Source organism: Ochotona princeps, chromosome 21 (assembly GCF_030435755.1).
Source record: "Ochotona princeps isolate mOchPri1 chromosome 21, mOchPri1.hap1, whole genome shotgun sequence".
NCBI classification, from domain to species: domain Eukaryota; kingdom Metazoa; phylum Chordata; class Mammalia; order Lagomorpha; family Ochotonidae; genus Ochotona; species Ochotona princeps.
The window spans coordinates 24,592,451-24,608,259 of NC_080852.1; the positions used below are offsets into that span (position 1 = coordinate 24,592,451).

The 15,809-nt window shown below is 61.5% G+C and overlaps 2 protein-coding genes across 2 annotated transcripts in view; one reads left to right on the forward strand and one right to left on the reverse strand.

Annotated features, from left to right (window-relative positions):
- On the forward strand, positions 1–6,929 carry NT5DC2 (5'-nucleotidase domain containing 2). The gene is made up of 14 exons (XM_004581531.3): positions 1–336; positions 3,176–3,360; positions 3,480–3,554; positions 3,709–3,764; positions 3,847–3,940; positions 4,018–4,146; positions 4,230–4,290; positions 4,375–4,477; positions 4,562–4,663; positions 4,838–4,919; positions 6,017–6,103; positions 6,203–6,343; positions 6,430–6,494; positions 6,574–6,929. The coding sequence occupies exons 1-14, from the start codon at positions 105–107 to the stop codon at positions 6,833–6,835; spliced, it is 1,674 nt and encodes a 557-aa protein (XP_004581588.2). The 5' UTR covers positions 1–104; the 3' UTR covers positions 6,836–6,929.
- Positions 6,810–15,809, reverse strand: part of STAB1 (stabilin 1) — a 27,089-nt gene continuing 18,089 nt past the window's right edge. Inside the window, exons 38-69 of the mRNA XM_058678509.1 lie at positions 15,181–15,376; positions 15,002–15,097; positions 14,850–14,895; positions 14,670–14,746; positions 14,362–14,487; positions 14,106–14,179; positions 13,940–14,014; positions 13,708–13,830; positions 13,367–13,414; positions 13,140–13,217; positions 12,881–13,027; positions 12,467–12,607; positions 12,334–12,393; positions 10,828–11,004; positions 10,660–10,746; positions 10,416–10,565; positions 10,271–10,324; positions 9,978–10,182; positions 9,731–9,880; positions 9,535–9,639; positions 9,299–9,406; positions 9,038–9,222; positions 8,806–8,950; positions 8,592–8,725; positions 8,342–8,507; positions 8,154–8,263; positions 7,940–8,059; positions 7,705–7,854; positions 7,522–7,626; positions 7,304–7,447; positions 7,103–7,216; positions 6,810–7,016 (exon numbers count right to left, since the gene is read on the reverse strand). Of these exons, the coding sequence (XP_058534492.1) occupies positions 6,960–7,016; positions 7,103–7,216; positions 7,304–7,447; positions 7,522–7,626; positions 7,705–7,854; positions 7,940–8,059; positions 8,154–8,263; positions 8,342–8,507; positions 8,592–8,725; positions 8,806–8,950; positions 9,038–9,222; positions 9,299–9,406; positions 9,535–9,639; positions 9,731–9,880; positions 9,978–10,182; positions 10,271–10,324; positions 10,416–10,565; positions 10,660–10,746; positions 10,828–11,004; positions 12,334–12,393; positions 12,467–12,607; positions 12,881–13,027; positions 13,140–13,217; positions 13,367–13,414; positions 13,708–13,830; positions 13,940–14,014; positions 14,106–14,179; positions 14,362–14,487; positions 14,670–14,746; positions 14,850–14,895; positions 15,002–15,097; positions 15,181–15,376 (3,753 nt within the window). The 3' untranslated portion in view covers positions 6,810–6,959. The remainder of the gene's footprint in view (positions 7,017–7,102; positions 7,217–7,303; positions 7,448–7,521; positions 7,627–7,704; positions 7,855–7,939; positions 8,060–8,153; positions 8,264–8,341; positions 8,508–8,591; positions 8,726–8,805; positions 8,951–9,037; positions 9,223–9,298; positions 9,407–9,534; positions 9,640–9,730; positions 9,881–9,977; positions 10,183–10,270; positions 10,325–10,415; positions 10,566–10,659; positions 10,747–10,827; positions 11,005–12,333; positions 12,394–12,466; positions 12,608–12,880; positions 13,028–13,139; positions 13,218–13,366; positions 13,415–13,707; positions 13,831–13,939; positions 14,015–14,105; positions 14,180–14,361; positions 14,488–14,669; positions 14,747–14,849; positions 14,896–15,001; positions 15,098–15,180; positions 15,377–15,809) is intronic.

Below are 15,809 nucleotides of genomic sequence, written 5' to 3' on the forward strand. Positions count from 1 at the left end.
ATTGGCCGGCCGCCGTGAGGAGCACGCGGCCACCGTGGCGGGCGCGCAGTCGGAGGGGCCGCGGGCTGGCCGGCGGGCCGAGGGCGGCGCGGGCGGCCGGGGGCATGGCGGGTGCAGGGCTGCGGGCGGCCGCTCGGCGCTGGCTGCTGTGCGGAGGCCAGGGCGGGGCGCGCCCCGCCTCGTCCTCGCCGTCCTGCCCGGGCTGTGGCCCGCCGGGCCCCGGCACCCACTGCCCCGGCGCTCCGCGCTCCGCGCCCGCCCCGACGCCCGCCGGCGGCGCCGAGCCGAGTGCGCACCTGTGGGCTCGTTACCAGGACATGCGGCGGCTGGTGCACGGTGAGTGAACCCCGCGGGACGAGCCGGGAGCCGCCCCCAAGCCCACTGTGGCGCCGCTTGTGGGAGGAAGTTCCCGATAGGTTTGCTGGGGTCCCTGGGGCAGAGTCCCCAGCGCACGTCTCGGGGGTTTCGGGGTGGCCCCCCGAGTCTCCACTCTGAAGGTGGAGGGGTGTGGCGAGCCGGAGGTTCCCGGGCTGGATCTTCGGGAGCTGGGGGCAGCTGGAGCGGCCGCCGAAGTGTGGGATCCGGCCGTGCGGAAGCACTCCCAGCCCCTTGTTCTCCGCCCGCCCCAGTCGGGGTGGGAGTGTCGAGGACAAAGCCAGCGCGGCACCGGCCGGAGTGGGCTCGGGAGGGAGGGCGGCCTGACTGGAGCGGGCACCGGCTGATCTTCTTTGGAACATCTTTTCCCCCCCGGGGAAGTCCGGGGTGAAAGCATTGGAACATCAAGCCCAAGTGACCCGCTCATGGGAACCCTAAGGGTTGCTGGTCTCCCCCATCATCCTCTCTGTCCCTCTGTGAAATGGGTTGATGAGACCCATCTTCTTGCTGCAGCGAGTTCTGTGGGGTACTTGGTGGGCTGCAGGCAGTTGTGAACGGAGACTTGGCCTTTAGTGTCCTCGGGCTCAGGGGCTCAGACGCCTCTCTTGTGACAGACTTGTGATGATGACTGGAGAAGAAACATGCTGGCCAGGGCCTGGGAAGCTTCTGGAGGTTATTGTCTGTTCAGACAAAGTGGCCAGGTCTGGAAAGTTCCAACTAGCCTCCACTCTCCTGCCCTGGAGGCCTAGAAGTGGAGGGCAGCCCCCACTTGCCTCTTAGGCCGCTGAAGGCAGAGTAGGTAGGGCACCCAGCAAATGGTTTTTGAAGCCCTTGGGGTTGGATTTGTCTCCCTGCGGGAACAGGTGTATCACATTAAGACGAGGACTTGAGTTTGAGCCTGGCAGAGCGGCTCTGTGAGTGGGCTGGGGGTTTGCCCTTCAGCCTGGGGCAAGTGGGGCATCTAGGGGCATTGGCCTTCGGCGTCCTCCCTCTCAGGAACACCCCCACACACACACAAGATCCTGCTGTGCCAAGAACATGGTCGTGTCCAGCAGATAGTATGCCATGGTGAGGGCTAGGAGGAGCCAACTCCACGGCCCTTCCCACCTGGCCGTAGGTTCTGGGAGAGTGTGTGACTGGGCCAGGACTGCTGCCCCCACCCCGCCTAGCCTCCAGGTGTGAGGGGCACCTGCTCCTCTGTTGCCCATGGCCAGGGATTGGGAAAGGGTTACTTAACTTCCCGGAGGCTGTGAACCATGAAGAGCCAAGTGTACTGGACACCAAGACCCGTGCCGTGGGCAGGCAGGCCGGTGCGGGTGAGGGAAGATGCAGCCTCATGGGTCCTGTACACTGCACAGCCCTGTGGAAGGGAGCGGGAGCTCTGCTGTTTACTGTCCTGGAATGGGGTCAAGAGGTCAGGCCCTTTGGGCTGCTTCCCTACCCTGCTTTGTTCCTGGGAAGATGGACCTCTGGGAACGCCCTCCAGGACAGAGGCACCTGGACTGAGAGCTCAGTGTCCACAGGACACAGCGCAAAGGGCTGTGCACCCTTGGGTAGCCACCACTGGAGGAACTAGCCCCACCTGTTCCCACATGCAAGAGTGACAGCTGTTTGGCCTGCTGCAGGGCCAGGGCTCCTGTGGGTCCCAGGGACTGTGTCCTCTGTGCAGGCACAGCAGGAAGGCTGCACAAAGTGGCTTGAATCCAGGCTTCTTCTTTTTTTTTTTTTTTAAGATTTATTTTATTTTTATTGGAAAGTCGGATATACAGAGAGGAGGAGACACAGAGGGAAAGATCTTCCATCCGATGATTCACTCCCCAAGTGAGCGCAACGGCTGATGCTGAGCTGATCTGAAGCCAGGAGCCAGGAACTTCTTCCAGGTCTCCCATGTGGGTGCAGGGTCCCAAGCCCTCTCCCATTGTGTGCTTTTCCCTCATCCATTTCGCCCCATTATACAGATGGGGAAAGCAAGCAAGACAGGTGAGCCAAGGGGGCCCTGGAGCCCTTTGGGTCCCATCAGAGTCCATGGTGACTGTCACTCCTTTCCCAGAAGGGAGCAGCCTGCGCAGATGGGCCCAGAACCTGACATTACACGTCTTGCCTGTCATAATTAGCAATGTTCCCTGGCTAGAGCCAGAGAATGTCATTATGTGAGCTGGTGGGGCAGCTGAAATCCGATTAGAGGGACCTGCTCTGCAGGCTGCAGCAGGTGCCCAAGCTGGCAGTCCCGGGTAGGAATGAACCCCCACCTCATTGATGGGGTACTGGGGACCAACCCCAGCCCTCGGCAAAGGCGAGAGGCAGCAGCCACCTGAGAAAGCTTTGGCCCCCTGGTCTGCCCAGGACAGTCAGCATCCTGAGACTGAAGCCCTTGGTCTGCACGTCCCCCACCGCCCCCCAGGATCTGGGAGGGCCCAGAAAGCAGCTGAGACGAGCAGAGCTCCTGCATCCCGGGACTCCAGACCTGGAGGGTGCTCCTGGGCAGGTTTTGTGCAGCCTGCTGTGATGGCAGCTGTGCTGAGGCCGGTCGAGGTGGACAGATTGGCGGCCAGCGATGTTGCTGGCTCCTGGCCCAGTGTGTGTCCTGTGGTGCTTAGAGTACCTGGCGGATGGCAGGTGAGGAGGGGAGGCGGGTAGGTGGTGACTGCAGGGCCTGTCTGGCGCTCCGCCTCTTCACCGCTCTGAGCACAGCCAGTGATCTCTGGGATCCCTTTGACCCCACTGCAGCCCTGGGCTGGGCATCATGGGGCTTCCAGGATGGAGTGCCCCCATGACATTGTCACCTTGCTTATTTCTCCAGACCTCCTGCCCCCCGAGGTGTGCAGCCTCCTGAACCCTGCAGCCATCTATGCCAACAATGAGATCAGCCTGCGTGACGTGGAAGTGTACGGCTTTGACTACGACTACACACTGGCCCAGTATGCAGATGCGCTGCACCCGGAGATCTTCAGCGCCGCCCGTGACATCCTGATTGAACACTACAAGGTAAGGCTGACCAGGGACCTGGCATGGCTTCCGTCCAGGGTTAATCCACTCCTGTGTCAATCCCCTGGGACTGCCAGTGCCCCCCGTGGCTTAGGTCTGCCCCCCTTTTCTTCCACTAGTACCCGGAAGGGATTCGGAAATATGACTATGACCCCAGCTTTGCCATCCGTGGCCTCCACTATGACATCCAGAAGGTGAGTGGCTGGTCACTGGTTCCCCAGCACCGCCCCCAGGAATATAGTTCCCTTTGTGGTCCTTCCAGTGGAGGCTTTGATTTGGACCTGGAGTAGCCTGTCCCCAGGCTGGTAGCTGAACGGCCCCCTAATCCCCCTACCTTCCACCTTCCAGAGTCTCCTGATGAAAATTGACGCCTTTCACTATGTGCAGCTGGGCACAGCCTATAGGTCAGTGCCGCCTCTGCCCTGACCCCTGCCCCGCCCCCGGGCTCAGGACCCCCGGGTCTGATGATGTCCATGCCCCACTCAGGGGCCTCCAGCCGGTGCCGGATGAGGAGGTGATCGACCTGTATGGGGGCACCCAGCACATCCCACTATATCAGATGAGTGGCTTCTACGGCAAGGTAGGCCTGCCGCTCAGCTTGACACCCTGGGGCCTCCAGTGGTGAGGCCTGTGGCGAACCTGTGGCTCCCTCCTCAGGGTCCCTCCATTAAGCAGTTCATGGACATCTTCTCATTGCCGGAGATGGCCCTGCTGTCGTGTGTGGTGGACTACTTCCTGGGCCATGGCCTGGAGTTCGACCAGGCACATCTCTACAAGGACGTGACGGTGAGGGTACCGGACCTGCCCCGGCCTGCGCGGGGAGGTGAGGTCCCACTGCGTCCTCACTGCTGCCCACTGCCCGCCCCCAGGATGCCATCCGCGACGTGCATGTGAAGGGCCTCATGTACCAGTGGATTGAGCGGGACATGGGTAAGGTGGGCAGCGGTCTTCCTGTGGCTGGCGTGGGCGAGGTGGCGGGGCCTGGCCCTCACGACCCGTGTCCTGCCCCATTAGAGAAGTACATCCTGAGAGGGGATGAGACCTTTGCTGTCCTCAGCCGCCTGGTGGCCCACGGGAAGCAGCTGTTCCTCATCACCAACAGTCCCTTCAGCTTTGTGTGAGTCCAGTGGGGGGCACCCGGGGACGGCAGTGGGGGCAACTCGGGCACCCTCCCACCTGCTGCATGGCCACCTGTACACAGGGACAAGGGGATGCGGCACATGGTGGGTCCCGACTGGCGCCAGCTCTTCGATGTGGTCATCGTCCAGGCAGATAAACCCAGCTTTTTCACTGACCGGCGCAAGTATGGGCCTGGCGGGGTGGGGCTAGGGCTGCACCCTAAAAAGAGCACTAAGGCATGATGCTAACTGGCACACTGCCCGGGGTGCCTGGGGCGAGGCCCTGAGGAGCAGGGACCTGGCCTGCAGCCCTGCCCCACCTTCACCACCACCTTGCCCTGCCCTGCCCCACCTGCCAGGCCTTTCAGAAAGCTTGATGAGAAGGGCTCGCTGCAGTGGGACCGCATCACCCGGCTGGAGAAAGGCAAGATCTACCGGCAGGTAAGAAGGCCCTGCCTGAGGAAGCAGCCCAGCTGCTCGGCCTGGGAGCCAGCAGGCATGGCTGGCGGGGGCGCCCACTGTCTAGGTGTGAACTCCAGTTCCACCTACCTGTGGCAGGGCAGCCTGGCCTAATCCCCCCTGTCCCCAGCTTGCCCCCTCTTCAAAGTAGACGTGATACCCTAGGCCCATGGGACTAGGGTGCAGAGCCCCTTGGCACACCAGCTGGCCTGGTAACAGTTGGGGCTGCCCTGCGGCTTCCTCCACACGGCTGCCTGAGGGCTCCCTGGTAGATCAGAAGGGCTCTGTCGCTGGGCTGGGGATTGTGTACCCGTGAGCAGGAGGTGATTAAGGTACTTAGCCCTGGCTAGAATGTGGAAATCCCAGCTGAGCTGGGCTCCTTAGGGTTTCAGAGGCCTTGGCAATGGGGGTTGGGGAAGGGGCAGGCCCGGCTCCACCTCTGGTCCCCCACAGCATTGAGCTGAGGCTAGGGAGGTTCATATGCCTGTTGCTTAGCACTTTGCTCCTGCTTGGTCCTTGGGAGCCCCTTTGCACATCTCCGTCTCTGCTTCCTGCCCCTTGTAGGCCTCTCCCTGGATCCAGGGGATGCAGCCACATCCTTAGCCTGTAGGCTTGCGCTTAGCTCAGCCCTCAGTTCTTGGTCAGTCACCCTCCCACACATAAGACCCCCCTCCTGTGCTGCATGCTCCGCCTTGCAGGGTGCCATCTCGCTGTGGCCTTTGCACTCTGGCTGCCTCATTAGCCCCAGGAATAGGAGAGTGTCCCAGCGAACTCTTGCCCTGGGCCTGCTGGGTCCCTGGGGGCCGGGCTGCAGAGGCCAGCCCTGGGCCTGCCCTGTGGTTTGTTTCTCACAAACAGGGGGCGGATCCCTAGTTAAGGAGCTGGGAAGGCCCTGAGACATGGGGCGCCACAGGGCTTCCCAGACCGCTCCCTGTGGTCGGCAGAGCCCCCCTTCCCAGGAGGGAGGGGACAGCAAGGCCACGGGAAAGGGCAGCCGGCATCCGGCTGGACCTGGCCGCCTCTGGGGGTTGGGAAGGACAGAGCTGCCCAGCATCTCCTCGCTGCTGCTTTTCCCTCAGGGGAACTTGTTTGACTTCCTGCGCCTGACAGAATGGCGTGGCCCCCGTGTGCTCTACTTTGGAGACCACCTCTACAGCGACCTGGCGGTAAAGGGACTGGAAGAGGGGTAGGGGGTTGAGATGGGGTGGGAACTGCTCCCCACTGGCGCTGAGCACAGGCCCACCCTGCTGCTCCCCCACCCCCAGGACCTCATGCTGCGGCACGGTTGGCGCACAGGTGCCATCATCCCAGAGCTGGAACGTGAGATCCGCATCATCAACACGGAGCAGTACATGCACTCGCTGACCTGGCAGCAGGCGCTCACAGGGCTATTGGAGCGCATGCAGGTACCGAGGGGGTCCAGCTGCTGGTGGGAGGGGCTGGGGCTGCAGCCTCCTCTGCGCATCCCCCCAACACGCCTGGTCTCCCCCAGACCTATCAGGACGCAGAGTCCCGGCAGGTGCTGGCTAGCTGGATGAAGGAGCGGCAGGAGCTGAGGTGAGCAGGACAGGGCCGGGGCAGGAGACCCCCCCAGCCCAGCCACGCCTGCCTCCTTCATGTGCCCCCCCATGTCCAGGTGCGTCACCAAGGCCCTGTTCAATGCCCAGTTTGGGAGCATCTTCCGCACCTTCCATAACCCCACCTACTTCTCCAGGCGCCTCGTGCGCTTCTCCGACCTCTACATGGCCTCACTCAGCTGCCTGCTCAACTACCGCGTGGACTTCACCTTCTACCCACGCCGCACGCCTCTGCAGCACGAGGCCCCGCTCTGGATGGACCAGCTCTGCACCGGCTGCATGAAGACGCCCTTCCTCGGTGACATGGCCCACATCCGCTGAGGCCACCTTTATTGTCTGGGGAAGGCCCCCTGCCCACCCCCAATCCCTGCCTCTGGCATCCGTCCTGAGAAGCAATAAATGTCTCCTTCTGGCGCCTTTTGCATGTTCACCTCGGCCTGACCAATCACTGCACTGCAAGGATCCTCTGGGTGTCGGGGAAATCGTCATCCAGGAGCGAGTCCTGGGGAGAGGAAAGTTCTCTGGGAAAGGTCTCTGGCCAGTGGGGCCCGTGGCCATGGCCCACCCACTCCTGTCCTCCCTACTCACCAGGGGCTCGCTGAAGGCGTCGTGGCTGCCGAAGACTGGGTTGGGGACGGAGACCAGGGTCGGGCTGGCCCCCTCTTGCCACGGGGAGAAGTCGTCATCAGCATTGTCTTCCGCCTGGCAGCAGCAGAAGGGTAAAAGCCTCATCGGGGGGTGGTTCAAGGACCTGCCTACCCTCTGCCCCCCTGCTCCATCACACCCTACCTGGAAGGTGGAGAAGCCGAAGCCTGTGGACTTGCCCCGGGCACGGACATAGAGGGCTCCGGCCACCAGGCCAAGCAGCGTTCCAGCAGCTACCACAGCCCCTACAGCCCCCACACCTGCTGCCTCAGGTGCCAGCACGGGCTCCTGCAAGTAAAGAGAAGGTCAGGGACCCAGTGGGAGCTGTCCCCTCACTACTCCCCCAACTTTCTCCAACTCACGGGCTGTGGGGGTGCCAGGAGTGGGCTGGCCAGAGTGTGGATGATGCCGTTGACAGCTATGATGTCCCACATGATCACATGGCTAACCACAACAGCGCCCGGGGCCTGCAGGAGACCAGGTGGGCAGGTGGGTGAGCGAGAGAAGGCCCCAGCCTGCAGGGGAGGGGCGCTGACCACACTCACCATGGGAACCCCAGAAGTGTTGTCCGGGCCCAGGCCACCTACAAGGAGGCTGAGGCCCGAGTATGTGGGGAGCAAGGTGCCGTGGCTGGCGTTGGTGCTCAGGAGTGTAGTGTTGGAAGCGTGCAGTTCCAGGTCTGCACCACTCAGCGTCTGTGGACAGATACGGCCGCCTGTGGCCCCTGGCCAGCCGCCCAAGCCTCGGGAGCCCTGTCCTGCCCAGGCCCCTGCAAGTTACCACGTTGCCCAGAAAGCCTTCATTGAGGGGCACGAAGAGTGTCTTATAGGTGAGCTCATCATTCAGGAAGCTCAGGAAGTCAAAACCCCGCTGGGAGGCATTAGCATAGCTCAGCAGCATCTGTGGGTGTTAGCACGGGTTTGGGGCAGGCCCCCTTCCCAGGGACACCCCCGGCCACCTCGGACCCCGTCCCCCAAGGCTGGGCCTCCCACACCTCATAGAAAGTAGAGAAGGTGGCAGTGGCAGCCAGGACGTCCAGCAGCTTCCCGTTGCACGTATCAATCCCATCACCCACGAGACCAGCTCGGCACTGGCAGCTCACATCTGTGGGAGAAGCGGCTCAGTACATGGACGGCCAAGGGAGAGCTAGGAAGCAGGGTTGGGGGCAGTGGAGTGGCGCACCTTGCACACGGTAGCAGTAGGCATCCCAGCGCTCTGAGAGGTTCATCCGGGGACCCAGGCTAACCACGCCCACCTGGCCATTACCACAGTCGTCCGCAGGGAAGACAACAGGGTGGCCAGCAGAGCCGTTGGCCAGCCAGCCCGTAAGACACAGGTGAAAGCCCAGCTATAGGGACAGGAGGGGACGCTTGGAGCCCAGGCCAACTCTGGGGGCTGCCACCCTCTCCAATGCCTGGACCCCCCCACGCACCTGCTGGGCAGCTGAGAGCTGAGGGAGCGAAGCAAGGACAGCCCCCTGGGCCCCACAGGCTGCCTCGGCATCCGAGAAGGTCAGGCTGTGTGGGCCGCTGCTGGCCTGGAGGTGGAAGACGCCAGCCCGCTTCTCTGCGCGAGAGTAGGGCATGCAATCAGCTGCCTGTGCGGACACACAAAGCGGTGTGTGGGGAGCAGGCAGCAGAGCGCACCCTGGTAGTGCAGGTCTGTGCACACGGCATCCACGTGGCAGGGTGGTGGCAGGTCCAGGCAGCGGTCCACCGGTGGCTCGGACTCCTGCAGACACTGTTTCCCGTCGCCCACATAGCCTGCGTGGCACTCACAGTGCCATGTATCCTGGGGGCAAGGAGACCCAGGTGTGCCCTTGACAGGCTGCCGGTCCTCCCAGGGCCCTGTCCCAAATGCTGGGCTTGCCCCACTCACCGGGCCCGTGTGGAGACAGTTGGCGTGCTCACTGCAGCCCCCACGGTGGCTGCCTGCACAGGGGTTGCGGGCCCAGCAGTCATAGCCATCACCGTCATAGCCAGGCGGGCAGACACAGGTGAACGTTACCCCCTCCATCCTGCAGCTGGCATGCTCGCCACAATCGATCCCTTCCCGGCACTGCGCTGTGGGCAAGAAGGAGTTTGTGGACCAGGTAGCTAGAGAGAAATGGAGTAGGGGGCGGGGCTCCCACCTCCTTACCTGAACACACACTGCCGTTCCCTACGAAGCCCACGCTGCACTCACAGCTGTTGCCTTCACGGCACACGGCATGGGGTGCACAGGGCGGGGTGCACACAGGCTCCACCTCTATTCCACATAACCACATTAGTAGCTGCCCTTCTGGCCTCAGCCCTACCCTCTCCCCAAATGTGAGCTCAATCATGGGCCCAGGTGCAAGTGTATGTAGTGGGGACACCAGCCTGAAGGCCACTCACTCAGCTGCACCTCACAGCGTGACCCCGTCCAGCCTTCGTCACAGAAGCAGGAGCCAGAGCCCCCAGGCCCCTCGTCACAGTGACCATGAGAGGTGCAGCGGCAGGCTGCGTGAGGGTGAGGCGGGGATAAAGGTTAGCTCATGGAGCTAGGGAAATTGGGAAGGCAAGGAGGGGTGACAAGGCTGGGACAGCCCACCTTGGCAATTGGGTCCAAAGAAACCGGGGGCACAGAACTCGCAGGCAATCCCAGCAAAACCTGACTGGCATACACACCGACCACTGCCGCTCATGCCGTCCAGGCACATGCCGTGATTGCTACAGGCGCTGCCAGGGCCTCCAGGGCAAGCTAGGAAATAGGTGGGGTAGAGCCAGGGGTCTCATCACAACCCCCACACCTGCATCCCCAGACCTCCCCTTCCAGGAATAAGGACTGAGATGCAAACCTTGGCAGTCACTGCCGTAGTGACCAGGGCAACAGCTGGGTACCCAGGTCGTGGTGACACAGTTACGGAGGCAACCCCTGGCCAGGCTGTGTGGCGGTGGGCCCCAGATGCTGGATCGCATCCAGGTGCTGTGTGGCCCCCAGGAGTGCAGTGCAGGAGGGGGCCAGAACTTGGGGAAGTAGCGCCAGCAGTTCTCAGGGCTGCCCTGGGCCAGGAGTCAGAGCAGAGCAGACGGCCTGAGCTCAGCAGTACCTGGCCCAAGACCAACCCCCACTCCACCCTAGCCCCTGTACCTGTTCCCGAGAACCCGCAGGACAAGGAGGCTCCAGCCCACAGACACTGCAAGCCTGGAAGAAAAGAGGCCAGCACAGCCAGTCAGATGGGTAAATAGGCCAAGAGGGCTCAGGCCTCCACCCAGCTGCCCCCAGCCGCACTCACTGTTCTCAGGGGCCGGGTCTCAAAGCGGTCACAGCGGGCACCGAGGCCTGGTGGTTCCAGCAGCTGGTCAATCCCATAGGCCAGGCCCCCCTCAAAGGGTAGGTGCCTCTGCACAATGCGGCCCTCATCATTGCCCACCGTGAGCTCCCCCTGCAAGGGAAGAAGGTGCGAGGTACACAGGGTCCCAAGGCCACAGCCCCACCCCACTCCCTAACTCATCCAAGCCTTTTCCCTCTCGACTCACAGGTCGGGCCTGGCTACACGAGAAGGAGATGAGGTTCCCATGCAGTGTTCGAAGAGGGCCCAGGTTGGGCAGGTCAGATGCCGTGGCCTGCAGACAAAGCCTCGGTTGAGATGGCACAGGCAGTCCAAGCCACAAGCAGTGGGGAGACCCAGGAAGGGATGCACTCACCTCCATGTTGCGGATCACGTGACCCCGTAAAATGGCTGCCAGCTTGTCTTTGTGGTCCTCATGGTCCAGCCAGGCCTGACGTTCGGGGGTCAGAGCTCTGAGGGCAGCATCTGTGGGCCACAGCATGGTGAGGGGCCTGTGGGACGCAGCTCGAAGCAGAGGCAGGACATTAGACACCTGGTGGGACAGGTAGAGGAGTTGGGCTGGGGGCAGGAGCACAGACACCAAGGGGCTCTGGAAGCCCAGGGTATTGCCACTGGCCACACATGCACACAGCCAGTGTCCCTTTCTCCCCCAGGTACATCTTATGTACTAGGTTTTCCTCATTACATCCCCACAATAAAGGTGTGTGTAAATTAGGCACAGTCAGATGTGAACAGTAACTCATAGAATAAGCATAATATGTGCTACAGTGAAAGCTGTTCAAAATTTAGGAACTGGGGTCTGGCATGGTAGCCTAGCAGCTAAAGTTCTCACCTTGCATGTGCCGGGACCCCATATGGGCACTGGTTCTAATTCCAGCAGCCCCACTTTCTATTCAGCTCCCTGCTTGTAGCCTGGGAAAGCAGTTGAGAATGGCTCAAAGCCTTGGGACCCTGCACCTGTACAGGAGACCCGGAAGGAGCTCCTGGCTTTGAATCAGCTCAGTCCTGGCAGGACTGAGTGAATCAGCAGACTGAAGACCTTCCTCTCTCTCCTTCTCTGTATATCTGACTTTGCAATAAATAATCTTTTTTTTTTTTAAAAGATTTATTCATTTTATTACAGCCAGATATATACAGAGGAGAGACAGAGAGGAAGATCTTCCGTCCAATGATTCACTCCCCAAGTGAGCCGCAACGGGCCGATACGCGCCGATCCGAAGCCGGGAACCTGGAACCTCTTCCGGGTCTCCCACGCGGGTGCAGTGTCCCAATGCATTGGGCCGTCCTCAACTGCTTTCCCAGGCCACAAGCAGGGAGCTGGATGGGAAGTGGAGCTGCCGGGATTAGAACCGGCGCCCATATGGGATCCCGGGGCTTTCAAGGCGAGGACTTTAGCCGCTAGGCCACGCCGCCGGGCCCTGCAATAAATAATCTTTAAAAAAAAATCTTAGTATCTGGAGCCAGCCCTGTGGCGGAGCGCCTGCAGTGCCAGCATCCCATATGGGTACTGGTTCAAGTCCTGACTGCTCCACTTCTGATCCAGCTCCCTGCTAATAGGTTGAGCTTACAAAAATATTGGGACCACTCAGGTGCTTGGACCCCTGCACCTTCAGGCGAGACCCAGAGAAAGCCCCTGGCTCCTGGACTGTTGGGGTCATCTGGAGAGTGAACCAGGAAGTGGAGGACCTCTGTTCCTAACTACCTTTCAAATAAATAATGTTTCTGAAAATTAAAACCAGCTTATGAACTGCTCTTTGGGATTTTTGCCTTTCATATTTCCAGATTTGCACACATGTCAGGCGCACACAGGCACTCCTGCATGCTCACACGCCTGTGCACCACACACACACAAGAGCAGTACCCTCAGTAGGCGGCTGAGGATCTTGTATCCGAAGCTCTCAGCGGCTTCTGAGATGTTTCTCTGGAAAAAAAACATCCTGAGTGAAGCCTAACAGGACAGGAGCCCAGCTCCCAGACCCACACCTGGGCCATACCAGAGGCACCGGGGCAGTGTCTGGCTTCCAGTGGAGCACTTCCGGTGGCAGCAGGACACGATCAATGAAGTGCAGGACACCGTTCACCGCCTGGTTGTCGCTGCTCACCACGCGTGCGAAGTCGTTCAGGTAGATGATGCCCTGGGGGATGGGACCCAGGAGCGTGGGTGGGGCCCAAGGCTCCACAAAGCCAATTGGTGTAGTGGGGGCGTGGCTGGCTGGGGCACCAACAATCGTGCGTTCAGATGGAAGCAGAAGGTAGGTGGGACCCGTGGAACAATTGAGGCTTCAGGCCGCCTTGGAATCCAGGAGGGGACCTTGGCCCTGGAGAGGGGCTGGTTCACACAGGGACTGGGACTGGACTCATCTCTCTCCCTGTAGCGCCCCTGGCTGGGAGCTGGGAGTCAGGCTCACCTCCCTCTCACTGAAGCGCAGGGTATGCCCTGAGAGGGCTGTGGCATAGCCCTCATTCAACAGATCCTGGCTCTGCAGCTGCCGACAGCCGACCACGTGGTAGTGGAACACAAGCTGGCGATTTGCCCGAATCCGGTCTAGTTCATCCTGCAGCGAGGTCGTGAGGCTCATGGGGGCAGGACTGCCAGCCTCTGCCCCTCAGCAGTGGCCACCCAGCCCCTACCCCTCCTCCCGCAGCCTTCCCACCAGGGCTGCAAACCTGCGACAGATTGGCCATTAGATCCGCGCGAGGCACGAAGATGGTGAAGGGTCCCTTGCCTTTGAGTTCCTTGTATTCCTGGGACACAAAAGGAGCTACCTAGGACCAACTCCAGGCTTCCCTATTTCTCCTGACCAAGACTGGGCTTGGAGAAATGAGGCCAACCCGCTGCTGGAATAGAACATGGGAGGCCCAGAGAGGGGTGGGAGCTTGGACTGGTCACTTACCAGGAGGTGGAGGCTGAAGAAGGAGGCTTGCTGGTCCCGAAGGAGCTCCTGTGGAAAGTGAGAATCAGCTCAGATGTTAAGTAGCTCCCAGTTGGGGCTCAGTGCCTGGCCCAGCACCTGCAGCCCAAGGTTTGGCCAACGCAGGGCTGAACCAAACCCAGGGTCAGGCAGGATGGGGCAGGTGGGGGGGTGGAGCTGGGGCCTGGACCAATTTCCTGGGTCCTGTGAGGGCCTGGCAGGGAAGGCTCAGGGCTGGCATCAGGACCACAAATCTAGGATCTCAGCCAAGGTCAGAGGTCCCACCGAGGGGCCTAGCAGAGGCCAGGGCTAGGGGCCATTACCAGGCCAACGCGGGTGCGGCAGGTAAAGCCATCCCCCACAGTGTGGAGCGCATCACAGGTGCATGTTCTCTGGCCATCTCCCGTGCTGTTACATATGGCATACGGGCTGCAGCCTCCGTTGTTCTGTGGCAGGGGCATGAAAGAGAGGCATCAGGCAGCTTCTGGGGCACCACCCAGCTGGGAGGGAGACCAAAAAGTACCCTGCCTGACCTCCAAGGTCTGGAGTTCTCACCTGGGAGCAGGGGTCCAGAGGCACACAGGTCTGGATGCCATCCCCGCTATAACCCTCACGGCAGCTGCAGGAGACCTGTTCCGATCCGGGTAAGCATGGCTGTTCAGGAGCCACAGGGAGGAGGGGAGGGCTGCCCTGGAGGAGGCCCCAGCCCCACCACGCTGACCTGCTTGGGGCCGGTGGGGATACAGTCGGCGTACACATGGCAGCCCCCATTGTGGACAAGACAGCTGTTAATCTCTGTGGAGAGATCCCCAGAATGAAGGGTGACCCCTGGCAGCCCCTACTCACCCAGCCATGCACCTGTCTATGCTTTAGATGCTCAGCTATGCTGTCTACGTACCTTTAGCTGCTCAGCGCTCCCAGTTCCCACCTCTGGGCACCCCAGCCCTCACACTTCCAGGTTGCAGTCCCAGCCTCACCCTGACACAGCTCGCCGTCGCCTGTGTAGCCATCCTGGCAAGTGCATGTCCGCTGCCCAGGTGCCACCTTGGTGCAATTGGCATGGGGGGAGCAGCCCCCGTGGCCATGGGCACAGGGGTCCACTTCTAGGGTTACAGTGGTCCCAGGGCAGCAGGGTGGGGTAGGGAAGAGGGCATGAGAAGGTAAAGGTGAGAGGAGGGCGGGCCTGAGGTGGGGCAGTGAGAGAGGCCAGTCCTGGTAGGGATGGGGCTCTGTGGGGACAGCCCCCCATCTCAGAGAGGGGCCCAGAGTGTCTGTGTGGCCGCACCTGCACAGAAGCTGCCATTGCCCGAATATCCTGCAGCACAGACACAGGTGGGGGCGCCAGCCAAGTCCTGCACACAGCTGGGGGAGAAGGGGCAGCTTAGCCCAGGCCTGTCCAGCCCCCCTCCACTGACCCAAGTCTCTCAGTCTCTCCCCCCATGTACCCCCAGTTGGGATCACTCACTTGGCATTGGGGTCACACAGCTTAGGGCACTGAGTGTTGATGATTTCTGCAGACAGGAGAAAAGGGGCTAATCTCTCAGACCCAGGAGCATCCCCTCCCCTAGCCCTTACAGTGAGTGGTCTCTTGTCCCCTCGGCCCTAGCACCCACTCACTTTGGTCACAGCGGCGGCCCTGCCAGCCCACGTTGCAGACACAGCTGCCATCCCCTCGCAGCCCCTCCTGGCACAGCCCGTGGGCACAGTCACACACTGGGAAGGGAGCAAGTAGGAAGGAGTTCCCAGAGGCTGCAGCTGGCTCACCTCTGCCAGGCTCTCCGCTCTCCCAGCCTCACCTCCGGTGCAGTTGGGCCCGTAGCGGCCCAGCTCACACATCTCACACGCTGTCCCATGGAAGCCCTCCCGGCAGCGGCACTGGCCATCGCCCAGGAACCTGTCCTCGCACTGCCCGTGGCCTGAGCACACGCCGCCCTGGCCCCTGGGGCATGGCTCGCACAAGATGCCAAAGAAGCCAGGACAGCAGTCAGGCACCTATGTGTGTGGTGAGGAGAGGGGCAAGGGGTTGGGCAGAGGCCAGGACAGAAGTTGGGGGAAAGGGAAGGGAGTCATCTCAGGGCCATAAAGACGCGGAGCCAAGCAACTTGCAACCACAGCCGGGGGGACTGGTAGGAGGGCTGGAAGGAGATCAGAGAATGTCCCCCACTTCCCTTCCAGTGGCAGGGAAACAGACTCAAGCGGAGAAGCCCAGCTGTTGGGTCCCCTTCTCCCTCTGCCCATCCACAGCCCCAGAGGGGGCACTCGCGGGCAAACCCCAGGCTCGGGCTTTCAACCCTTTCCTGCCCCAGCTTGCCTCATTCACCTTACCCAAGTCACAGACCTGCTTTTGCCCTTTGAGGTCCAATCCAGGCTGCCGCCTTGGCCCGCCCTTCCTCCCCCCGCCCAACTTCCCACCCCAATCCTGGCA

Bases quoted from the DNA above. Each gene is read 5' to 3' on its own strand.
- NT5DC2 (XM_004581531.3), top strand. From the start codon at position 105: ATGGCGGGTGCAGGGCTGCGGGCGGCCGCTCGGCGCTGGCTGCTGTGC. The intron at 4,291-4,374 runs GTAAGGTGGGCA...CTGCCCCATTAG, and splicing joins GTGGATTGAGCGGGACATGG to AGAAGTACATCCTGAGAGGG. The intron at 4,478-4,561 runs GTGAGTCCAGTG...ACCTGTACACAG, and splicing joins AACAGTCCCTTCAGCTTTGT to GGACAAGGGGATGCGGCACA.